Genomic DNA, 26,853 nt, shown 5'->3' with positions numbered 1-26,853 from the left:
AAAGGTCCTACAGCTAGGAAGTGTCTGAGGCTGAATTGAAATTCAGGTCTCTGACTCCAAGCCATACTTGATGCACTGAGCTACAAGCTGCCTCAATTTGGGTGCTATAGCACTGAATGTGAAATTAATTTAAGCAGAATTGTCATTTTTATTATGCTATCAGACAACCTTATGAGTAATTACTATTTCTCCAATGACTTAGTTCTCTAATTCCATAGAGTGGTTTGTGGTAGTATATATAACTGTATGATTGTATTATGTTTTGGTAGGTTGACTCCAAAGTGGTTTTTGGTTTGTTTGGGGTTTTTTTTTTATATTCTTTGTTGTTCTTGTTCATTCATTCAGCCACGTCCAACTCTTCATGACCGTATGGACCCTGTCCATGGGGTTTTCTTGGCAAAGATACTGGAGTGGTTTACATTTCCTTCTCCAGTAGACTAAGGAAAATAGAGGTTAAATGACTTTTCCAGGGTCACATAGCTAGTAAGTGTCTGAGGAGAGTCTTGAACTCAGATCTCTCTGGCTCCAGGCACAGTGCTCTACCCAGTGAGCCACCTAACTGCCTCGTTACATTCTTTTGCTATTTCTAAATGGAATTTTTATATCCTTTCCTATGGGGTATTGTTAATATGTAAAAAGGCTAATGATTTGTGTGTATTTATTTTATATCCTGTAATTTTGCTGGTTACTAATTTTAAAATTTAATTTTAGCTGACTTTTCAGAATTGTCTATTTAAACTAAAAAGTGATAACTTCATTTCTAGTTTTGTTATACTTACTCCCTCAATTTATTTTTCTTATCTTGTTGCAGAAGTATTTCTGGTGCTATATCAAATAGTAGCAATAATAATGAATAGGCTTGCTTTACATATGATTTTATTAGAAAGGTCTCTAGTCTATCCCCATTACATGTAATTCTGGATCTCATATTATATACTACTTACCATATAAAGGAAAAGTCCCTTTATTCCTATATTTTAGTGTTTTTAATATTAATGTATATCATATTTTTCAAGAGCCTTTTCTGTATTTATTGATATGATGTGATTTTTATTGTTATTGTTAGTAATATAGCTATTTATTTGTATCTATATTTATAGTTTTCACATTTAGAACCACTTCTGCATTCCTAGTATAAATACAACTTGGTAATAAGGTATCATCTTTTTAAAATGCTGTTGTTGTCATTTTGCCAATGTTTTATGTTTTAAGTTTCCATCAATCTTCATTAGTAATATAGCTCTGTTGTTTCTTTTCTCTGCATATTAAAACCATATTTGCATCATAGAAGCAATTTAGTAAAATCTGTCCCATCTTTTTGCAAACAGCTTATGTTCTATTGTAATTATTCTTTGAAATTGTAAATTTTTTTTCCTTTTAAAGTTCATCTATGGCTTGTTCAATTTCTTTTTCAGAGCATAAGTTATTTGAATCCTCTGTTCTTTTTAGCTGAATATGTGATAGAACATATGATATTATATTTTTGTAAATATCCATGTCATTTAAATTATTAGTTTCATTGCTATATAGTTGGTCAAAATTATTTTAAATTATTTCTTTTATTTCTTCCTAATTTGTTGGGAATTCTTTTTATTTCTGATACTGGTAATTTGTTTTTCTTCTTTCTTTTTTAAATCACATTATGTAATGGTTTGTCCATTTTGTTGTTTTTAAAGAACAGCTGCAAAAATTGTTTCAATTTTTGCTTTCAATTTTGTTAATTTTCTTTGATTTTTAGAATTTATATTTTGGTGCTTAATTTGTTTTTTTAATTGATTCATTTTCTTGGTTTTTAAATTTGCATGCCCAATTCATTTATTTATTCTTTCTCTTTTATTGATGAAATTATTTAGAGACATAAACAAGGATTGCTTAGACTGAATACCAAAAGTTTTGGGATGTCTTATTGTTGTCATTATCTTTTATAAAATTATTGTTTCAATGATTTGTTCTTTAACCAAATTTTTTAGGTTAATTCCAAACTCAATGTTTTTCAGCCTCCAGTTAATATTTTATCTTTTATGACCATTTCTGTTCCTTAGTAAGAATTCTCTCACAACCATAGTTGTGAAAAATCTTTCGTTCATCCTTCATTTTCTAATATATTTGTCATACATCCATTTGGAGTTCATCATAGTATATAGTCTCAACCAATGCCAGAGTACTTTAAAGTTCTCCCAGAAATTTGTATCAAATAGGGAATCCTTATCATAGTAGTTAGTATATCTGTGTTAATTAAACACTACAACATTTTGTCCAATTGTTTCTAGGTTTTGTTACCTGATTTGGGCTTTTTTTTTTATTTGGGCTTCTTTCAAGACTACTCTCACACTTCACCTTCTGCAGAAGACTTGTCCCAGTTCTGTCCACCCTTGGCCTCACTAACACCCTCCTTCAACCACCCACTGCTAGTGATTGGTTCCCTCTGAGACTACTTTCTATTTGCACTATATATATCTTGTATGTACAAGGTTTTGTTTTGGGGTTTTTTTGTTTGTTTTGCAGATTGCCTCCTCCATTAAAATGGAAGGCACTCTTCAGGGCAGGGACCTTATGTTGCCATTCTTTGTATCCCCAGTGCTAAGCACAATTTCTGGCATACAGTAAGAGTTTAATAAATGCTTGCAGGCTCTTAGCCAAATGTATTCATCTAACTCCTGGGTATGTCATGGTAGGAGCATTCCCAAATACTCTATACATTCTGTATTTTCTTTGAATAGGATACCTTTTTCTATCCTTTCCTGTTGCGTTATTTTTTTTCCAGTAATGTATAGAAAGCCTATCTATATAAAACTACATAGATATTTTTGTGGATTTATTTTATAGCCTGCTACTTCACTGATTTTATTATTTAACTAATTATTTTGATGAATTTCTAGGGTGCTCCAGAAAATAATCATTGCAAGCAGCAATCATTTTTTCTCTTTGCTTTTGCATATTTCCTAAATTTCATCTTCTCACCTTATTTCTATACCTATCATTTCTCAAACTATGTTAAGTAATAGTAGTGATGATGACATTCTTGCTTTATACCTCATTAAAAGGGAAGTACCTCAAGTGATTCTTTTTTTAAACAACAAAGATAATTGTATTTAATCAATATCTGATTATAAATATATTCTTTTATTTTATTTATTTTAATTTATGACATAAACATCTCCATAACATAGAATTTTTAAAAAGATGATTGCACATGAAATTGCAAATCTATTATGTATAATTGCTATTCCTATTAAATGTATAATAAAGTTGTCATGTAAATTCCTTTTTTTTTCCTTTTTCTCTTCCCTTCTCCCCCTGCCCTAGAGATGGCTACTATTAGACACATGCATACACACATATGTATGTATGTATGTATGTATGTATATGTATGTGTGTACGTGTGTGTATATATATATGTATATGTATATATAATTCTGTACATACTTCTATCATTTCCTTCTCTGGATGCAGATAGCATCTCAAGTGTTTCTTCATTCAGCTAATGCTAGTCCTTGAATTTTGAAAGATACTGTTTATAACTTTGAGGAAAGGTCTATGTAACAACAACAACAACAATTGCACTTACATAGCACTTTAAGTTTTACAAAGCACTCTGTATATGTTATATTTGAGCCTCACTACAATCTGCTTTTATTGTTCACATATTACAGAATGTAGATTTACATTTTCCTATGTTTTGAATATTTTACCATAAATCAATGTTGGGTTTTAACCAAAGTTTTTTTTTCCTGTATCTACTAATATGATCATATGGTTTTTTTAATTTTTTATAATTTATAGTTTTTCTAGTTTTGCCCCACACCAGGGTTACTATTATAAATTTAAAGGATGATTTTGATCTTTTTGACCATGATGCTGTAGTCTCTTTGCTAATGTTTTATTTGGTATTTGCTTTAGATATACTGGTCTATAGTTTCCCTGAATTTCTTTTGGCCCATGGAACATATTTGTTTCATAGTAGGAATTTGTCAGCATTTCATTAACCTGGACCCTTCTTATCTTTCCATCCCTCTTACACATTACTCCCCTCCAGGAATTCTATGATCCAAGGACATTAGACTCCTTTCTGTTCCTTGCATATGACACTTCATCTCCCAACACCATGCATTTTCACTGACTCTCACTCATGCCTGAAATGCATTCCCTCATCACCTCTGCCTCCTGGCTTTCCTGGCCTCCTTCAAGTCTCAACAAAAATCTCACCTTCTGCAAAGGACCTTAGCTGGTTCCTTCCCCCACCCCCAATGTAAGTGTGTTCCCCCAGAGATAGTCTCCCATTTATCCTGTATGTATCTTGTATCTTTCTTCCTGTTTCCACCATTAGATTGTGAGCTCCTTGATGGCAGGGTTTTTTTTTTAAATTTTTTTTGTCTCTCTAGAATTTAATACAGTGCCTGGCACATAACAGATACATAATAAATGCTTGTTTATGTCTTATGAAATGTGAAAGTAATGGAATTCTTTAAGTACTTAATACTTAAGTACTTTAATATGCTTAAGTACTTAATACTTAAGTACTTTAAGAAATGACAAAAGAGGAGATTTCAGAGCAGACTCATAAAAATTGATGCAGAGTGAAATGAACCACAATAGCACATTGAAAGTAAATCAACTTTGAAAGAAGCTTTTTCCAATCCCCCTTAATGCTAGTGTCTCTCCTCTAAGATTAGCTTCATATGTCTGTTTATAATATATGTCTTGTTTATACATAGTTATTTGCATTTTGTCTCTTCTAATTGACTGTGAGCTTCACAAGAATGCCTAGTTTCTTATTTTATTTTATTTTCTATCATTTTTGTTTTTTTAATTGTATTTCTTTACTTAAGCCTTGTTCAATTTCTTGTTCTGAGAATGAATTTCCAATTTCTCCATTTTATTCTGGATATTTTCTATTTTTTATAAGTATTCATCTATTTCTTTTAAGTCATGAATTATATCACATATAATTAAGCATAACCAGCATTAGAAATATTTTCTTTTATTCTTGCTTTATCTGCTCTGATTTTTTTTTCCTTTCACAATTTTATAATGGTAATTTAGTTTTTTATCAAATTAGATATTATCTATTTTGTCAAATTAGCTATTTGTCTATTTTGTTAGTCTTTAATTCCTAGTTTTATTTACTAATTCAATATTTCAGGATTTGTTTCTATTTCTTTTATCTCTTCTTTTTTTTTGGTGAAGCATTTGTGGTTCAGTGACTTGCCTAGGGTCACACAGCTAGTAAGTGTGATTGATTGACCTAAACAAATGAAAGTGCATAGGGAGAGCTCACCCTCTGTTACCCACACTGGTCAATGACACAGTTCAGGCTGATGTCTGAATGTGAATGTTTTCTTTCCTTTGTTAATTTAGAGAGTTTACAAAAGGTTGTTGTTCAGTCATGTCCAATTCTTTGTGACCCCTTTTGGGGTTTTCTTGCCAAAGATGAGTGGTTTGCCATTTCATTCTCCAGCTCCTGAGGAAATTGAGGCAAACGAGGTTGACTTGCCCAGGATCACACAGCTAGTAAGTATTTAAGGCTGGATTTGAACTCATGAATATGAGTCTTCCTGACTCTAGGCCCAGTGCTATATCCACTATACCATCTAGCTGCCCTTTAAAAAAGGACAAATTAGTAATAGTATTTATCGATAAAATTATAATAGCTTATGTACCCTGGAGACATAATTCCCTATCAGTTTGCCAGAAGCTGGAATCTCTGACCTATCTTAAAATCTGTGCAAATTTCAATTTGCCATTGTATCTACCTCATTGCTATTCCAACAAGGTAAAGTATACTGCTTTCACAATCACTCATAAATCTTTATGTCACAGGGAAAATCCAAAATGAGAATAAGGCACAATTTAAGGAAATGCCGAGAAACAAAGCATATAAAAAGTCAGGTGAAAAATCAAGCATGGGAAGGATAGAGGTTAAACAATCTTTTCTGGAACTTCCTTACATTTTTCAGAGAGAGAACAGTTGAGCCATCCTTCACACAGGCATCTCCATGTGATCAAACATTTATCCACAAAGGCTATATATTGCAGTAGCTATATATTTCTCACCATCACTCCCTTCCTCTCCCTCCTTCTCCTTGTATATGGGAGATCATGACACCATAACTAGCACTGCTGTCATTCTGCTCCTGATTACTGCTGCTTTACTCTCTGCCTTGCTCCCTCCCTCCTTTCTCATCCTTCAGTCCAGTATAAAGCTTCCTGGAAGAATAGTCAGTAGAGTGTTGGAATAATATATAACAAAGTTGGAAAGGTCAGTTGACACCAGGCTGTGAAGGACTTTACAACACAAACAGTATCTTATCTTAAAGTCCCTGCATTTTGTAGAATAGGGGAGTTACATGTATAGAACTTTGCTAATGGAAAATCATTTTGGTGGTAGGATAGACTGAAGAAGGGAGAGACTTGAGACAGAAAGATATATTAGGAAGCTAATGTAATAGTCCAGAAATGATAAGGATTTGAACCAAGGTGATAGACATGTGAGTGATGGGAAGAAGGCAGATGCAAGATATTGTAAAGGTTGAAATTAAACATCTTTGCACCTGACTTAATATATGATATATGATCCCATTGGAAATTATCATATTCACTTTATATTTAGTGCATATCAAGACATTTTTGTATGTTAAACTCCCTAAAAATCAGGTTCAATAAAGACCAAATATCTCATCTGTGTTGAACATTTTTTAATATAACTTTATTACTTCCATAAGATTTTGAGTTCCAAATTTTTAACCCATCTCACCCCTCCCCCCACCCCAAGATGGCATGCATTCTGAATACCCCTTCCCTAGTCTGCTCTCTCTTCTTTCTCTCCCTCCTTCTCTTATCCCCTTCCCCTTCTATTTTCCTCTAGGGCACAGTAGATTTCTGTATCCCATTTCCTGTATTTCTTATTTCCCAGTTGCATGTGAAAACATTTTTTTAAACATGTGTTTTTAAAACTTTGGGTTCCAAATTTTCTTCCTTCCTCCCTCCCCACCAACCCTCATTGAAAAGGCAAGCAACTCAATATAAATTGTACACGTGCAGTTATGCAAAACACTTCCATAGTAGTCATGTTGTGAAGAACTAACTCTACTTCCCTTAATCTTACCCTGCCCTCCCATTTATTCTTTCTTTTGACCCTGTCTCTCCTCATAAGTATTTGCTTCTGATTACCCCCTTTCCCACTCTCCCCTCCTCTCTATCATCCCCCTGCTCTCTTCTCCCCTTCTCCCCCCTTTTTTCCTATTGGGTAAGACAGATTTCCATACCCAATTGAGTGTGTATGTTATTCCCTCCTTGAGCCAAATCCTATGAGAATAATATTCACTCTTTCGCTCTCACCTTCCTCCATTTCCCCTCCACTGTAACAGCCTTTTCTTTTCTGTTTTTTGTGAGATAATTTACCCCATTCTACCTCTCCCTATCTTCTTCTCTTAGTATAATCCTCTCTCATCCCTTAATTTTATTCTCCAGATATGACCCCTTAATCTTCAACTCACCCTGTGCCCTCTATCTATCTATCTATCTATCTATCTTCCCTCCAACTACCCTACTACTGACAAAGGTCTCATGAGTTATAAATATCATCTTTCCATGCAGGAATGTAAACAGTTCAACCTTAATAAGTCTCTTATGATTTCTCTTTCCTGTTTACCTCTTCATGTTCCACTTGAGTCTTGTATTTGAAAGGCAAATTTTCTATTCAGCTCTGGTCTTTTCATCAAGAATGCTTGAAAGTCCTCTATTTCACTGAATGACCATTTTTTCCCCTGAAGTATTATACTCAATTTTGCTGGGTAGGTGATTCTTGGTTGTAATCCTGTCTCCTTTGCCCTTCTGGAATATCATATTCCAAGCCCTCAGATCCTTTAATGTAGAAGCTGCTAAATCTTGTGTTATCCTGATTGTGTTTCCACAGTACTTGAATTGTTTCTTTCTGGCAGCTTGCAATATTTTCTCCTTGACCTGGGAACTCTGGAATTTGGCTACAATATTGCTAGGAGTTTTCCTTTGGGGAACTCTTTCAGGAGGAGATCAGTGGATTCTTTCAATTTCTATTTTACCGTCTGGTTCTAAAATATCAGGGCAGTTTTCCTTGATAATTTCTTGAAAGATGACATCTAGGCTCTTTTTTTTTATCATGGCTTTCAGATAGTCCAATAATTTTTAAATTCTCTCTCCTGGATCTATTTTCCAGGTCAGTTGAGATATTTCACATTGTCTTCTATTTTTTCATTCTTTTGTATTTGTTTTACAGTGTCTTGATTTCTCATAAAGTCACTAGCTTCCAATTGCTCTATTCTAATTTTTAAGGAAGTATTTTCTTAAGTAAGCTTTTGGACTTCCTTTTCCATTTGGCCAATTTTACTTTTTAAAGCATTCTTCTCATTGACCTTTGGACCACTTTTGCCATTTGGGTTAGGCTATTTTTTAAGGTGTTATTTTCTTCAGTATTTTTGGGGGTCTCCTTTAGCAAGCTGTTGACTTGTTTTTCATGATTTTCTGGCATCACTCCTATTTCTTTTCCCAGTTTTTCCTCTACTTCTCTTACTTGCTTCTCAAAATCCCTTTTGAGCTCTTCCAAGGCCTGGAACTGATTCATATTTTTCTTGGAGGCTTTGGATGCAGGAGCTTTGACTTTTGTTTTCTTCTTCTCTTGTATGTTTTGATCTTCTTTGCCACCAAAGTAAAATAATGTAGTCTGACTCTTTTTGTGAGGTTTGCTCATGATCCCAGCTAATTACTTGAGTTTTGAACTCTTTGTTAAGGTAAGAGTCTGCTTCCAATGTGGAGAATGTACTGTTCCAAACTTTGGGGGTTTATGCAGTTGTTTTCGGAGATACTTGTAGGGACCTATAAATTTTCAGTTCTTCCAAAGTGGTATGATAAGGGGCGAGGTGTTTACTCCTTTCCTGGCCTGTGCTCTGGTCTATGAGTGACCACAAGCAGTCTCTTCTGTCTTGGAACTGTGAGGAGAATTTTCTCTCCCCAGCCACTACAAGCTCCACCACACCAGTGCTCCTCCTTGTCTCAGGATTGCCACCCAGAACTGTGACCCAGATCCAGGCTCCGGTAAAGTAAGAGATTCCTGCCTCAGCACTGGCAAAGACATCCCTGCAATCCCCCTGTGATCAGCCACCCAATTCCACCTCACCCTGTGGGCCAGAAGCTCAGGAGGCAGACACCACCCTGGGGCCATGCTCGGAACTTGTGGCTAGTATCTAGCTTTTCTCTCTCTCACCACAGAAACAGAATTTTCCCACTGACCTTCTAAGTTGTCTTCAGTGTTTGTGGGTTGAGAAGCTGCCCAAGATTCAGTCCTCTGAGGCCTGCTCCAGGTTAACTGCAGCCTGCATGCTCACGCCGTACTGCGCTCCTCTACCCACCATGCGCAATATACCTTTCTGATCAACCATCCAGGTTGTCTTGGGCTGGAAATTTGCTTTACCTTGTCTTTTTGTGGGTTCTGCTGCTTTAGAATTTGTTTAGAGTCATTTTTTTACAGGTATTGGGGTGTGAGGGAGAGCTCAAGCGAGTCACTGATTTCACTCCCTAAACATTTTTTTAAAAACAGATTTCTAACACAAAAAAATTCAAATTATGTTCAAAATTCAAAATATTGTTTGTAATGAGACTTCAACATTGAGTAATGTCACTACCTCTACCTCACTTGTAGTAAAGCTGTAATCAGAAGTACAATCAAAGGATTTCCATGGTGGTCTATATCCACTCTTTATCAGTAACAGCTGCTAAAGTTCTATTACCTCTAAAATCATGGACTCATAAGATCATAGATTTAGAGCTTAAAGGGACCTTAGAAGTCCTTTAGTTAAATCCCCTCACTTTACAGATGAGGAAACTAAGGCCCATTCAATCAATCAACAAGTATTTATGAGCTTTTTGTTCAAGGCAGTCCAGGGCTGAGGTCTTCACATCAACCATCCAATCAATCAAAAAAGCACATCATGTGCTAGACTTTGGGAATACAAAGACAAAATTGAAAAGTTCCTGCTCTCTACCAAGGGGAACTACATATAAGCCTATAATTAAATACAAAATATATACAAAGTAAATAGTTTTCTGTGGTTTTGTAGAAGGGGTATACTGGCAGTTGAAGGGATCAGGAAAAGCCTCATATAGAAAATTACCAGGCTTTGAAATAAATTGGGATACTCTGATGTTAAAGCATGAAAGCGGATCTCAGGCATGGGACAATGCAAAGGCACAAAGGTACTAGATAAAATGTCATGTATCAGGAACAGCTATTAGATCAATTTGATTGTATCATAGACCATAAAGGAGAGTATAGTATGTTGAAAAATATTCTTTAAAACAGGAGGTTTCTAAAATAAAAAATTCAGATTAAGTTCAAAATTTGAAATAACAAGTATTGATTCCAACTCAAGTCTCAAGACACTAACACTGATTCTGTTGTGTTATTTGTTTGCTCATTATTCCAGTCTATTTACTAACTTCGGATTTTATATTAGGATCGGGGTCTGCACTCTTCTGGGAGGAATGCCTAAGCTGAATTTTTTTCCCCTTGGATTCTTTCTACAGCTTTCTTGAAGTATTAAAGGTCGTGTAATTCCATGAACTCATGAACAGCTTAGGCTGAAGACCTGTGAGTTTTCAGTGTTATGAAAGTGACATGATCTAAGGCAAAGTCAGTTGACTGCCCTTCTGGGTTAAGCTATACAAGTTCCTCAGTGAGAGATTTGGGTCTAAGCAAAATATCTATCTGGTTTTTCCTGCTTAGAAGTCCCACTAGACTGCTGTTGGACTCCACCACTATCAGCCCACTGTGAAGCTCTTTATGCTCAGAGTATCAGAACTGTAGACTCACCTTTGGTCTGAAATTCTTTTCTTGGAATCACTATGGACTTCAACCTGGGCTAGAGTCTACAACTGAGTCTCTGCTCTGCTGCTGGGGTCAGAGCTTCATAGCCACTGTTTGCTTCTGAATTTGTTGCTTACTCAGTACATAGCTAGGGCCTGACTGCTCATCTCCACCACTCCTAGACAAAGATTTAATCTTCAATTCACCCTGGATCTGTGACACAGAAATAGTGAGCAACAGAGATGTCAGATGGCACTTGTTCCCATACCCTGCAGTAGTCCAGGGGCCCCCAAGACCTCTTTCTACACCAGTGTTCCTGCCACAGTGCATAGACTCAGTCTTCTTTAAGGACTTGGGCACTGAAATAATCTGGGCAGCTCACTATTGGCCAGATCCTGTCCCCAGTATCTGCAAATTTCTACGTCTCTCAGTTCCAACCTAGCTTGGAAAGACTACTCACTTATACCTCTTTCTTATCAGGATTCAGTCTGGGTACATTTTCTAGATCTTTGTGGAGGAGGTGTGATGGAAGAGCTGAGCTATGAATATATACTCTACCATCTTGACTCCTTACTTCATGACTCTCTAAAAGGATCCTTAGATTTTTTTTTCTGGCTGCCATATCACATTGTTGACTCAAACTGAGCTTACATTACACTAAAACTAGTAGATCTTTTTCAGACAAATTGTTTTCTAGCCACAACTCCTCCATCTTGTTTTGTTAAACTATGTTTGTTGTTATATGTTCTTTAAGTTATTTTTTGTCTACAGGTATAAGATTTTAAATTTTATCTATTAATTGTAATTTTATTAGACTGTCCCACATTTTAGTCTGTAAAGATAGTTGTTTTTGAATGCTTAGCATCATACAAATGAAATAGCTCTGAGGCATCTGAAAATTTGATGAATATGCCATATATATCCCTTTATCCAAGCCATTGATAAAAATGTTGAAAAAATACCAAATTACAGATTAATGCTATACTAACTGAGGTTGCTAGATGGCACAGTGAATAGCATGCTGGGCCTGGAGTGAGGAAGACTCATGTTCCTGAGTTCAAATGTGACCTCAGACAGTCACTAGCTGTGTGACCCACAGCAAGTCAGTTAACCATGTTTTCCTCAATTTCCTTATCTGTAAAATGAGCTGGAGAAGGAAATGGCAAACCACTTTAGTATCTTTGCCAAGAAAATTCCAAATGGGGTCACAAAGAGTCAGACACAGCTGAAATGACTCAACAAACTATATTAATTACCAAAGAAATACTTTATAGAGCTACATAAAATAATAACAAATTATTTGGAGAAGGAAAAAGGTCTAGAGTTCCAACATAAATAATGAAACAAAAATAAGAATGTAGGGAGAATGACATTTGCTGGCACTAAATTGTGACGCTATAGTTCTAAAAGTGATTTGATATTGTTTAACAAATAAAAATCAGATTAGTAGAATAAGCTACATAAGAAAGAATAAGAAACAACTAAACTCAATAACTCAGTATCAGTAAACATGAGAGCATAAATTACTTGAGAAAGAACTGCTAGAAAGAACTGGCTAATTAAACTAGAAAGCAATTTGCAGAAATTTGGGTTATATCAAAATTTTATACTATATGCTATGGTAAGCACAAATTGAATAAATCTGAATATTCAAGGACACATCATAAAAAAATAAAAGAGGATATTATCAAGGTACCCTTTTACAGATATGGTTAAGGGGAGAACTCTTCACCAAGCAAGTGATTAATGCAATCACAAAAGATATGGTAATTTTGTTTATATTAAATTTATAAGCTTTGCACAAACAAAATCAATATTTTGTTTAGGAAATAATATTTGCATGAATATCTCTTAAATGGGACTAGAGATGAGTGGTGAGAAACAGTTACAGAAAGGATGACTTCAAACTGTTAATAACGATGTGAAAGATAACTTCAAATCACTAATAATAAGATAAATACAAATCAAAACAACTCTGAGGTTTCATGTCACACTCAGTAAATTGGCAAATATGGCAAAAGCTGAAAGCAGTCAATGTTGGGAGGACTGTAGAAAGACAGACACACTAATACATTGTTGGTGATGTTATGAATTGGTCTAATAATTCCAAAAAATAATTTGGAATAATGCTTTAAAAAGTGACTTAAAATTTTTCATGTACAACAAGGAGGTCAAAGACAAAAAGTAAGGTTCATTATACACTAGAATATTCATAGCAACATTTTTGTGGTAGTAAAGAATTGGGGGCAGCAAGGTGGCTCAGTGCATAGAGTACCGGCCCTGGATTCAGGAGGACCTGAGTTCAAATCCGGCCTCCGACACATAACACTCACTAGCTGTGTGACCCTGGGCAAGATACTTAACCCCATTGCCTAACCAAAAAGAAGAAGAAGAAGAAGAAGAAGAAGAAGAAGAAGAAGAAGAAGAAGAAGAAGAAAGAATTGAAAACAAAGTAGATACCCATCAAATGGAGGAAGGCTAATCTAATCATTATATATGAATATAATCACTACACAATATTACTATATATGAAAAAGAATCAGTATGAAGAAATATATTTTGAAATTAAAATAATAAAGTAAAATAGATCTACAAAAGTTTTTTCTTTAATTTAAAAAGAGGGGGAAACTGTTAGCATAGATCAAGGACTGATCTGTAGACCACTTCCCTAGATACCTCCACCTTTGGTAACTGGATTTCAGAATGGAGAGACTTCATCTTGAAAAGATGAACTCAATTACAAAAAAAACAAAAAACAAAAAAACAAACACTTGTGAAATTCATCCTATATACTGGGAATTGGACAGGTACTAGGGATACAAATGCAAAATTAAATAGTCCCTGTTGCAAAAAGCTTACTTTCTGTTAGGCAGAAAATGATACAAATTGTATGAACAAAATATGGGAATAATGACTGGGCCTATAATGTTTTTTGTTTTTGTTTTTTGGATTCGGGGGGTGGGGATTGTATTAGGTGTTATAGCATCAGGAAATTTCTTCTACCAATGCATGTGGGCACCTATTTTTGAAATTAATATTCTTAGAGAGATACCTCTAAGAGAAGTAGTTACTTGAGTTACTGAAATGTTGTTACTTGTCCAGGGTCATACAACCAAGTGTCAGAATCTGAACTTAAACTCAGGCCTTTCTTGCTTGAAGAGAATCTTTCCCTCACACTATATAGATAACAAATACAAGATAATTGGGGATAGGGAGATAATAGCTGTTAGGTATATCAGCAAAGGCTTCATATCAAAGGTGGCATTTGAACTGAGTTTTAAAGGAAACAAGAGATTGAAAAAGGCAAAAATGAAAATGGAGTATGTTCTAGGCATGGGGTATATGCATATTGCCAAGGCAACAGCAAAGATAGGGTGTTGTGTATGAAGAACAGTATGAAGGCCAATTTGGCTGAACTATAGAGCATGTGAAGAACCAGGGGTCAGAAGACCTGAGTTCAAGTCTTACTTCTAATACTTCCTAGTTACATGAAATTATCAAATCATTTCAACTCTCAGGGTCTGTTTCCTCAGCTGTGAAACAAAGGAGTAGACTAGGTGATCTCCTAGGTCCTGTCTAGCTCTAACACTCTATGATACTAAATTATTTCAGACTTAAAATTCTTCACTATCCTTTGCCAGTCATTAGCTGAATTGTACCCATGATAGCCACAATTTCTCCCAACACTTGCTCCTACCAAGAACCCCATTATACCCAAGAGCATTTTTTGCCATTCATTAGCCTTCCTAACCGACTTTCCTGCTTTAGGAAAGCTATCTGGTAGCTTATAGATACATGCAAAGCCAAAAGAAAAGAAAAGCAGTTTCAGCAGCAGGTGCTGTATTTCTAAAGATTTCAAGATTGCTTCTTCAGTATCTCATAGAGATGACCCTGGGTTCTCAAAGGCTATCCTAGGTTAGTGTAAAGTCTGGCAGGTCACGCAATCTAGAAGTGATGAGGTCTAGAAGTGTTGGGGTGCTGGAAACCCCAAACTTGGGGTACCAGGCCCTGTCTAAATGAATTCAACCCAGATCTTCTTCAGCCAGAGGAAAAGTTTATTAAAAAGGATAAAACACATAAGTCAAATAACACCCATAAAAACAGATGTGCATGAGAGTGTCTCAGCCTTTTAGGCTTGGGATCCTCTGCCCTAATGAGGGCCAAGGGAGATCTTATATACCTAAAAAGACTCTGCGTAACTAGGGGAGGGTCTGGGAAAAGGGTGTGGGTGTGAACTCTGATTGAAATAAGATCAAACAGATGGAGCTAGGGCTCTCAAAGGGAAAGAAGGGATTCTAATTGGAATAAAATCAAACAGGTGAGATTAGGGCCCTTAAAGGGAAACAAGGGGATTCAAAAAGGGAAGTCCATATTCCTTTTAGGGCAAGGGGCATTGACCTCAACTTGGGCCACACCCCATCAGAAGGACCTTGAACATAGGCCTCTCAATGCATGTCTATGATCCAGGAATCATCCTAAGACTGGAGAGCCTCATCAAAAAGATGATGTGGTGGGAAAATGCTGAGTTTATACTCAAACAACCTGAGTGCAATCTTGGCTCTGTCGCTTACTATCAATGTGGTTTTGAGCAAATCATTTAATTCTCTGAGCCTTAGTCTGCAAAATGAATGGCATTGAGCTAGATGACCTCTAAACTCCCTCCATTTCTCAAATTATGATATTGTAAACAAAACCCTGGCCACCTTTGTTTTTACTTATTATACAAAGATAATCTAAAAAAGAATGGAGGGATTGTGATAAGTACATGTTGAGGACATGCCAACATCATAGATCAAGTATTGAAGTTATCTTTAAAGTATGAAATATCATCAGAATCTGATAGTAATAGATTTGCATCTTAGCCACCTTTTCTTGTTATCTTGATCCACCAATTAATTTTCCAAGCAAACAGTAGTTATTGCACACCCACAGTATTCAGAGAAGTAAGGTGGAAAGATACAAGGTAATGAGGAGACATGGTCCTTGTCCTCAAGGAGTTTATCATTTATCAGTGTTTCCCTGTATTTATATTCTTATTCAGACATGCAAATTCAAGTCCCTGGTAAACATAAATAATAGATACACAGGTATATATGAACCCACAGAATACAAAATGATAGGTGGCTTCAATTCATAAGTAAATGCCTTCCATTATGTTTTATTTCTCTTCAAGGGGCCCAATTACTGGTCCCAAGAGTTGACATCGAGAGCCACATCTAGTTCTGGTACAGGCACCAGTCAAAAACATTTATTAAGCACTACAATGTGCTAGGCACGTTGCTAAGCGTTGTGAATGCAAATACAAATAGAAAGAAAAACCATGCATGCCCCCGAGAAGCTTACGTTCTAATGCAGGAAGACAACACGTAGGAGGAAGCTGAAAGAAGGAAGCATAATAGAAGTTCTCAGTGCAGCCTGAAGAGGAATGGGACGTGGCTGGCCTGAGTGCCCTCCTTAAATGAAGGTTCTGGAAGGAGCATTCCAATCAAAGGGAGAGGCTGAAGAGGGGAAGAGTACTTCCAATGTGTGAATTACATGCAGTGAGGCTTCAGGATGAAACTATGGGGTATGAAGAAGGAGTCCATAATATAGAGCATAACTTAGGTCTTTAGTTAAGGGTCTCTAGCAGGTAGAGGTGGTCCAGCTTCCCAACCTTGCAGGGCTAGGTTGAAACAATGGCATAAAGTTTTCTCTCAATTCCCACAATTGAATAGTTTTTTCACAAGACAGAAATTGGACTAGACCTATAAGTGAATAGAAAGGGTATTGAGCTAGATCCAGAACTGAGTTACAAGATAGAGTCAGTGTGGTTCACTCAATTTCCACCACTTCTTGCTACTCCAGTCCCCTAAATTCCCTCCATTTCCCACTCTTGATTCATCAGGGAGTGTTCTCAGACTACAAATAGCTCATGCTATTTTCTACTATTGACTTCATGACAATTCAGACAACCACCCCTGTAATCAAAACTCAGAACGATAGTAAATTATAGTCCCAAAAGTTTTTATCTCACATGGCAAAATTTCACTAATTACTACCTAGGGCTTGAATATTATAAATCCTATGCTTACCTAACAGTTAAATTTTCTTTATCCTTTACCTATAAATTAAAACTAACCACATTCTGAGGTTAAAAACATACCTGATAATTGACTCATTAATATATTGAAGTTATATCTTTAAACCACTCTATATATTTTCCTAATTTTTATATGTTAGCCAAAGTTATTCAAATGAAAGCCTACTCTCTATTATTGTAAACTTATGATGATGATATGATGTTTTAAAACAAAATATACCCAATTAAATATTTAACAGTTTTCAAATATCTTTTTATCACATTCTTTTAAAAGTTCAATTCGTAATCTAATAGCATCCAGATTAAAAAAAAATTAAGTTATTTGTCTAACAACATTTCTAATACAATGGTCTCTCAAATTTCACAGTATAAGAAAATTTAGAAATACAATAATATTGTAAAATAATACAATAATTATAATATACATAATAGCATGTATTTAAAACCTGAAACAAAAATTATTACCAGTCAGATAACATCAATTCAGCAGATGCATTTCCAAATTATCCTACATAGAAATCATTCATCTTATTATCTTTGGTATTTTATAGTAATCACATCTAAAACCCAGTATACAATTACACTCAATTAAAGAAATAATAACAATAATCAACATTTAAATAGTGCTTACCATATGCAAGTCACTGTGCTAAGCACTTCACAATCATTATGCCATTTTGATCCTCACAACAACACTGGTACCCATTATTATTTTTCTCTTTACAGATCAAGAAGTTCAGGTAAACAGAGTTAATATAACTTGCTTAAGATCACACAGCTCATTAATTTTCTGAGACTAGAATGTAACTCAGGTTTCCTTGCATTTTTCCAACTTCTCTGTTGTTGTTGTTATTTAAAACCTTTATTTGGGGACGTGATATGAGATGAGAGAGGTTAACAGAATGAGAGGGGAAGAGTCTCTGAGCTGGGGTTAGAGGGGCTCAGGGGGTCCCTAATTTAAACAATCTTTTCTGTTTTAATGGTCAAGAAAGGGCTAACGAGAGGCAATTATAAAATGCAAACCACATGCCTATACATTTTTTTCTTCACTCTAGGATCACTTTCAAAGTAGCTACCTTCCTCCATTACATTAAAATAATAAATCTATCAGTGGGGTGGGGGGGATGATCTAAGTGCTACTTACCCTAAAACTTTTACAGAATTTAATTCTTATACCCAAAACTCACTAAAATATTTCAGAAGGGGGTGAGGTACTGGAATCAACTCAAAGTCCCAGCAGTTCTCTCCTACAATCTTAATGTTTAATCTCCAAACTCCCTAAAGCTTAATCTCCAATTCTCCTTAATCTACTAAAATGTTTTAGCAGTCTTTTTAACCTCATCTCCCGTTGCAAGCCTAAAGTGAGAGTTAGTCTTGCTTACTGGGATAACTGCTTAAAGTATGAAACTTCATTCATCTTCCCAGATTACTAAACATTTTGGCTGCAGCTTTTTAGAAGCTTTTCTGATGCACTTTCCCCTTACAAATCATTCAAGGTAACAGAAGAGGAGTAAGAAGGACTGGACATAAAGAAGAAACCCCTTTAGGGTGAGGTGGGCCAAAACCATCTCTTAAAGCTCCCCAGCAAAACCGAAAGTTCATCTGACCAGAATAAGATTTTTAAATGCCTACTCTTATTTTTTTTCAGTTTGCAATAATGAAAAGGGTCAAATTACCACTTGAATCCATTGCAGATTTATGTCACGTGCCACAGAAATCACTAGCATACTGTTTAGTATTCCAATTATCAGAAGCATCCCCTGGTCCCATGCTACCAAAAGTCTATTCATAGTGGAATCCACCAATATCTTTCTACTACTGGAACCCATCTTCCTTTGCCACCCCTGGGGAAAAACTTAAAAACTAAAACAATCCTAATGGTAAACCACCTATATCCTTGGGGTAAACAATCTATTTTAAACCACCCCCATTCCTGGGGCAAATTTAATCTAAGCCTAAACCACTTCAATCTCTGTGGCAAACTTAATCTAAGGATAGTACATTGTACTAGATTAGTAACCATGTAAATAGCATTTGAGGTCACTGCAAAATTAATTCAATATCCGAAAACAACCAACCAGCAGTTTTTCTTTTCTTCTCTCCAAATCTCAGCTAATGTCCTAGAGGGAGACTCAATGGAACAGGATGTAGAAAGCCCAGTAACCATTCACCAGCCAAAATTGCCTAAGCAAGCCAGAGATGATCTACCAAAACACATCAGCAGAGACCGAGCTAAGAGAAAAATCCAGAGGTACGTGAGGAAAGATGGAAAGTGCAATGTTCACCACGGCAATGTGAGGGAGACCTACCGTTACCTGACTGATATCTTCACAACCTTAGTTGATCTGAAATGGAGGTTCAACCTGTTGATCTTTGTTATGGTTTACACAGTGACATGGCTCTTCTTCGGCATGATCTGGTGGCTTATAGCTTATATCCGAGGAGATATGGACCATATAGAGGACCCCACATGGACTCCATGTGTCACTAACCTCAATGGGTTTGTCTCAGCTTTTTTATTCTCAATAGAGACAGAAACTACCATTGGTTATGGCTACCGAGTCATCACAGACAAGTGTCCTGAAGGAATTATCCTCCTTTTAGTCCAGTCTGTGTTGGGGTCTATAGTCAATGCATTCATGGTAGGCTGCATGTTTGTAAAAATATCGCAGCCTAAGAAGAGGGCAGAGACCCTGGTATTTTCTACCCATGCAGTAATCTCCATGCGGGATGGGAAGCTATGCCTGATGTTCCGGGTGGGGGACCTTAGGAATTCCCACATCGTTGAGGCCTCAATTAGAGCCAAGTTGATCAAATCTAAACAGACCACAGAAGGAGAGTTCATACCACTGAACCAGACAGATATCAATGTGGGGTATTACACAGGGGATGATCGTCTGTTTCTCGTGTCACCGTTGATCATTAGCCATGAAATTAATCAACAGAGTCCTTTTTGGGAGATCTCCAAAGCCCAGCTGCCCAAAGAGGAACTAGAAATTGTTGTGATCCTAGAAGGAATGGTGGAGGCAACAGGTAAGAAGGTTCTTTACATTCTTGGACTTTTGTGGTATCTGTGTTCATTCTTTAAGATGCGCGGACATGATCAGTTCCTAAGAAAACTCAAGATTTCAGTGCAAACTGGGCATAGAAATCTGAACTCAAACACTAATAATTTTTTTAGTCTTTATAATACTTTTCTTAAAGAAACAATCCTAGGACCTAACATCTACCTACCAGAAGACAAAAGCAAACATTGCTTTAAAATAAATAGCACTAATGTGTCTTGAAGTTGAAATTATTTCATCATCTCCCCCTACAAAAAGTAAATCTGTCATCTTGAAAATATCAAAAAATTCTGCTCTCAGATATTTCCTAGAAACTGTTTCAAGTTCATTTATTATTGACCTAGGAAGAAGTTAAATCTTTTAAAGGAAGCCAGATAAATTGCTTTGGCAAAACCAATCTTAAATTTTCTTAGAAAGATATTCACAATCCCCTTAGTATGCCATAGCTGTCTCAATTTACTCAAAGAGAATGGAAGAATAACTGCAGCCTCCCTCCCAAATCTATCCACTGAACTCTCAAGAAACATCATTGAACAGGAATGCATATATGAAAATGAACATTGGCTAATGTCCTCAGCAAAAAAGAAAAATTATAAAATTAAATGATAATATTGTTTCTATTTCTATTGATACAATCTATTTTAAGTAAGCTTTCATTAAAGCTGTAAGTGCATAAGTAAGCAAAATGTATTTGAATTTTTGGAGTATGAATTCTACTGATAACATACCCTCTAATAGGGTTCAGTCTTTAACCCTGTTTATACTTCTATTAATATTAATTATCTGTTTTAAGAAAGCTTTCATTAAATCTGCAAGTAAAAGAGCTTTACTTTTGCAAATAAAGCAAAAATGTATTTGAATTATGGAATTATGAATTGTACATATTTTATGCTTTCCAATAGGGTTCAGTCAATATTTATCCATATTGGCACTCATAATAAAGGCATACAATCTTTACTGAACCAATCTGTACTGTCCTTCACATTAGGATTCAATGGATCGACTCACTCTAGAATTGGCAGATTAGATCCCCAGAGGATTGACTGCCACTTTCTACTTTCAGGGTCCTAGGGAGTAAGCATGCAGGTGATTCTCATTTTAAAAGTAGCTTGTGTGCCCTATTAGGGAATTCATCAACCTAGAGGTCCAAAGATCCTCTCAGAGAGTAATTCCATCCATCTTGGTCCCCCTGGAGGTCAAGAAATCAAAAGGCAAGGTTTATTAGGATAAACTGATTGGCAGTTACCAGGTGGGATAACCAGAAGATGCACTCATATGATTTTACACCCTTGGGGTAAAATTAGTGGAGGCCAAAGGAGTCTATCAGGTGAGGCTGCTCAACCACTTTCCTTACTTAGGAGGTTAAATAATAAGGACAGGATATCAAGTAATTTTGGAGACAATGTCTTAACCTTTGGGTGCTCAAGAGTTGCCAAGGATCAGGTTTGTTCTAGTGAGGATGTTTTCTCTGCAGTTAATCCTATCAGAATATGCTGGTGGGGCTGGAGGTCTCTAAAATAATGGAGGCCTCCTTCAAGATAGAATAAAGTACAAACCTAGGGCATGCCTGTATTCCTTTGACTTCTAAGGTTACTTTTTTTCAGGGGAGATGTTTCAAAATAAAAAAACCAAAACACTAACAGCACACAGGTCTTTTTGTTTCTTCCACAGTCCTCACAGAAATCTTTACCTTTAACAATTAGCCAACAAATCCGGTTCTTTAACAAAGGTATTTACTCAAATGGCATAAAAAAAAAACCTTACAGCAATTTGAAAACATTTCCCCCAACATTAAAAGTGCACTCTCCTACAAATGTATCTATTGTGACTAAAGAGGTTAAGAAATATCATGAATTTAAAATACAATGTTAGGGAGGCATGCCTGTAACACTTGTGGCCAAGGCATCTCAAAAGTCTTGAACTTCAGGATCTTAATTGTCTTTCCTTCTTGAGGGTTCTCATTATCATTCCTTTCCCTTCAGAGCACCCTGCAGATGAAGTAAGAGTTGCTCTAGTGTACAACTAGGCTCTTCTCAGGGGATAGAATTTCCATGGAAAGAGCAACTCAGCTGGACTAAGTTGCAGTGTGCTTGAAAGAGGGGCAATCCAATGCTTGTCTGGATGGAGCAGGTTACTGTACTGCTCTCTACCAGGCCCTGCTGCTGCTGGCCCTGCCACTAGATAATGGAGCCAGAGAGGTTGCTATGCTGCTGCTCAGCTGTAGCCAAGCTAGATGGGGCAGGTTTTGAGTGTTAGTGTGCTTTTTTCAGCTGCAGTGATGGCTCTCTAGAGCAAAGACTCTAAAGAGTAACTTTAATTTAGGATCTATCCTACTTTTGACTCCTTGATAGCCTCAACTTTGAGGTTATTTTTCACCTCCAGGCAGGAGATAGAAAGTCTTGTCTCCCCTACTGGAAGTCAGCTAACCCACAGGAAGCCATTACACCTTGCTCTTTTGGAAACATCGGTAAGTGACTAGAAACAATGGTATGAATGTAGCCTATGCCCTGGAGGCAATTTCATTGTCTAACTGGACTCTTCATATACATTAAAGCCTCCCAACCCTTTTTAGGGTGTCCAAAGATCTATTGTTCATCAGAAGGCTTTCTCTTTCATATTTCTATGTCTTTCTGTTGTAGCCCATCATGTTTTGCTTTAATTTCTCTGGGGCATCCTCTCTTGAAGAAGTATGAACAGAATTCATTATTTTTTAATTTCTTAATTGTTCTTCCCTGTTCCAAACATCAGCTTTAACTTTTAAAAAATCTCTCCCTTCTTGGTTGTAAGATTTCAAAGTTAGCGTGCATCATACAAAAATAATGTTCATGGTTCAATTTGTCACTGGAAAAGTTTGAACATAGTATTGCACTATCTTGGAACAAGAAGATGTCATGTGACTGGTTGTTACATGGAACTGAAGAATATTAGGTAATAGATAGTCCTTAGACCTTACATGTTTTGGAGTCCAACAAGATTACCCAAGGTCATACTGGGAGTAAGACACAGAACGGGCTCTAAACTCAGGTTTTATGAATTCAAGTTTAATGCTCTTTCCATTGTGCCACAATTTTTCACAGGATGTTTGGAGAAAAGAGTTTTGTAAATCTTAAAGTAATATATAAGTATAATCCTTACTGTTATTGCTGTAGTTATTGTTATATTCACATTGAGGTCCTTTTGGGGGATTTCTTGGCAAAGATACTGGAGTGGTTTGCCATTTCCTACTCCAGCTCAATTTACAGATGAGGAAACTGAGGCAAACCAGGTAAATGACTTGTCTAGTGTCACACAGTAAGTGTCTTGAACTGCACCACCTAGCTGCCCCCAACTGAGGTTCTTATTGCATGGCAATCAACAAAGGCAGCACAAAAAGCTAGAATATTTATGGGCCAATATGGACAAGAATCCCACACAATGATAAAACATAAGGTATCATAACTTGCACTAGAAATGGAGCACACCCCCACTGATGAAATCAAAGGTTCATCGAAGTAATGAAACAAGATGAAAAATTAAGTAGCCTTTAAATACTCAAGGATCGTACAGTATGTATAAACTACAATGTTGAAAAGATCTAAAGAAGTCCACTAGTCTCTGTCTCTTGCCTCAGGCTAGAAATCACTTCAGAAAGAAAAACCTTCAGAGGTAACTGATTTTACTGCACCCTCTTTACAATGTAATTTAATGAATCTTCTAAGGAAATACTAATAAGTGCCCAACATAGTGCTACAAAGAAATATAACTCAAAGGCACTGGCCACATGGAGATTACAGTATAGTGAAGGACTTTTTAGTAGCTAGCATTTATACAGCACTTCAAGGCTTAAGAGTAATTTTATCCTAACAACCCCAGGAGGTAGGTAATATTATTATCCCCATTTTGTAGAAGAGAAAACTGAGGCAGCCCAAGGTTAACTTACTTGCCCAGGGTCACAAAGCCACTAAGTATCTGAGGTCAGATTTGAACTCATATCTTCCTGACTCCAAATCCAATGGCCCATACATTGCACTACCTATCTGCTTTATGCCTTATACAAATAGTTAAGATATTAGGCAAGATGTTGAAGTTCCGTAAAAAAAGGTACAAGGTGTTACACAAGCTCAGAAGAGAGGAAAATCACTTCCATGTAGGTTAGGAGTTCTTAACTTTTTCTGTGTCATGGACTGCTCTGGCATTCTAACAAAGCTTATTGAACCCTTCCCAGAAATGCATATAGTAAAGTACACAGTATTGTAAAGGAAACATTATATTGAAATAAAGATGTAATTCTTTCCATTTGAATCTATGGGCCCTCTGAAATCTATTCATGGACTCCATTCCATGGACTCCAGGTTAAGAACCCCTGATAAAGAGGGGAAACAGAGTGAAGGTGATATTTGATCTGTTCTTTGAAGGATGCACAAGCACTGGACAAGATAAATTGTGTGTGAGGTAGGTGCTCAAATTTTTGGTGAATGAATTACTGAATAAAATGAATGATGTTCCAAGGAGAAAAGAGTAGAACAAAGGCACTGAAGTAGCACTGAACTGTAAGAATTTCACATACAGGGGGGCAGAGCCAAGATGGCAGAGTGAAAGCAGTGACTTGCTTGAGCTCTCCCCCAAACACCTCCAAATACTCATAAAAAATGGCTCTAAACACATTCTAAAGCAGCAGAACCCACAAAAAGACAGAGTGAAACAAATTTCCAGCCCAAGACAACCTGGATGGTTGATCAGAGAGGTGTATCGTGCCAGGCTGGGAGGGCAGCGCAGCGCGGCTTGGGCGCGCAGGCTGCAGGGAACCTGGAGCAGGCCTCAGAGGACTGAATCACTGGCAACTGTGGTGGTTTCCAGACTACTCAATCCACAAATGCCAAAGACAACTTAGAAGGTCAGTGGGAAAAGTCTGTTTCTGTTGGTGCTGAGACAGGAAGGTGGGGTTTCAGCTCCATTCCCCAAGAGCAAGGCCCTGGGGGGACAGCTGCTTCCTGAGCTTCCGGCCTACAGACTGAGGGGGAATCCAATGGCTGATCAGAGAGGGAGTGCAGGGATCTGTTTGCCAGTGCTGAGGAAGGAATCTCTTCCTTTGCCCGTGTGTGGATCTGGGTCACAGTTCTGGGCTGCAGTGCTGGGGTGAGGAGGAGTGCTGGTGTGGTGGATCTTGGAATGGCTGTGGAGAGAAACCCCTCCTCACAGTTACTGGACAGAAAGGAATACTTGTGGTCACAGGCCAGGAAAGGAGGAAACACCTAGCCCCTTATCATACCACCTTGGAAGAACTGAAAATTTACAGGTCCCTACAAGTATCTCTGAAAACAGCTGTACAAACTCCTGAAGCTTGGGACAGTAAATTCTCCACATTGGAAGCAGATTCATACCTTAACAAAGAGTTTAAAACTCAAATACTTGGCCAGGATCATGAGCAAGCAGCGCAAAAAAGAGTCAGACCACATTATCTCACTTTGGTGGCAAAGAAGATCAAAACATACAACCAAAAGAAGACAACAAAGTCAAAGCTCCTACATCCAAAGCCTCCAAGAAAAATATGAATCAGTCCCAGGCCTTGGAAGAGCTCAGAAGGGATTTTGAGAAGCAAGTAAGAGAAGTAGAGGAAAAACTGGGAAGAGAAATGAGAGTAATGCAAGAAAATCATGAAAAACAAGTCAACAGCTTGCTAAAGGAGACCCAAAAAAATACTGAAGAAAATAACACCTTAAAAAATAGCCTAACCCAAATGGCAAAAGAGGTCCAAAAAGCCAATGAGAAGAAAAATGCCCTAACAAGAAAAATTGGCCAGAAGAAAAGATTGCTGAAGAAAATACTTCCTTAAAAATTAGAATACAGCAATTGGAAACTAGTGACTTTATTGAAATCAAGACACTGTAAAACAAATCCAAAAGAATGAAAAATTAGAAAACAATGTGAAATATCTCATTGGAAAAACAACTGACCTGGAAAATAGATCCAGGAGAGAGAATTTAAAAATTATTGGACTATCTGAAAGCCATGATCAAAAAAAGAGCCTAGACATCATCTTTCAAGAAATTATCAAAAAACTCCCTGATATATTAGAACCAGAGGGCAAAATAGAAATTGAAAGAATCCAGATCTCCTCCTGAAAGAGATCCCCAAAGGAAAACTCCTAAATATTATAGCCAAATTCCAGAGTTCCCAGGTCAAGGAGAAAATATTACAAGCTGCCAGAAGGAAACATTCAAGTACTGTGGAAACACAATCAGGATAACACAAGATTTAGCAGCTTCTACATTAAAGGACAGGCATGGAATATAATATTCCAGAGGCAAAGGAGATAGGATTACAACCAAGAATCACCTACCCAGCAAAACTGAGTATAATCCTTCAGGGGAAAAATGGTCATTCAGTGAAATAGAGGACTTTCAAGCATTCTTGATGAAAAGACCAGAGCTGAATAGAAAATTTGACTTTCAAATACAAGACTCAAGTGGAACATGAAGAGGTAAACAGGAAAGAGAAATCATAAGAGACTTATTAAGGCTGAACTGTTTACATTCCTGCATGGAAAGATGATATTTATAACTCATGAGACCTTTATCAGTATTAGGGTAGTTGGAGGGAAAAATAGATAGATAGATAGATAGGAAGATAGATAGATAGATAGATAGATAGATAGATAGATAGATAGATAGATAGATAGATAGATAGATAGATAGATAGATAGATAGATAGATAGAGGGCACAGGGTGAGTTGAAGATTAAGGGGTCATATCTGGAGAATAAAATTAAGGGATGAGAGAGGATTATACTCGGAGAAGAAGAAAGGGAAAGGTAGAATGGGGTAAATTATCTCAAAAAAAACAGAAAAGAAAAGTCTCTTACAGTGGAGGGGAAACGGGGGAAGGTGAGAGGGA

The 26,853-nt window shown here is 36.7% G+C and overlaps 1 protein-coding gene across 1 annotated transcript in view; it reads left to right on the top strand.

Annotated features, from left to right (window-relative positions):
* KCNJ6 (potassium inwardly rectifying channel subfamily J member 6) overlaps window positions 1–26,853 on the top strand; it is a 211,329-nt gene that overhangs the window by 98,122 nt on the left and 86,354 nt on the right. The window contains exon 3 of the mRNA XM_020996066.2: window positions 19,029–19,949. Within this exon, the coding sequence (XP_020851725.1) occupies window positions 19,029–19,949 (921 nt within the window). The remainder of the gene's footprint in view (window positions 1–19,028; window positions 19,950–26,853) is intronic.

The sequence above is a fragment of the Phascolarctos cinereus genome, unplaced genomic scaffold (genome assembly GCF_003287225.1).
Source record: "Phascolarctos cinereus isolate Bilbo 61053 unplaced genomic scaffold, phaCin_HiC Scaffold_726;HRSCAF=1367, whole genome shotgun sequence".
In the NCBI taxonomy this organism is placed as follows: domain Eukaryota; kingdom Metazoa; phylum Chordata; class Mammalia; order Diprotodontia; family Phascolarctidae; genus Phascolarctos; species Phascolarctos cinereus.
This window is presented reverse-complemented; position numbering and strand designations above follow the sequence as displayed.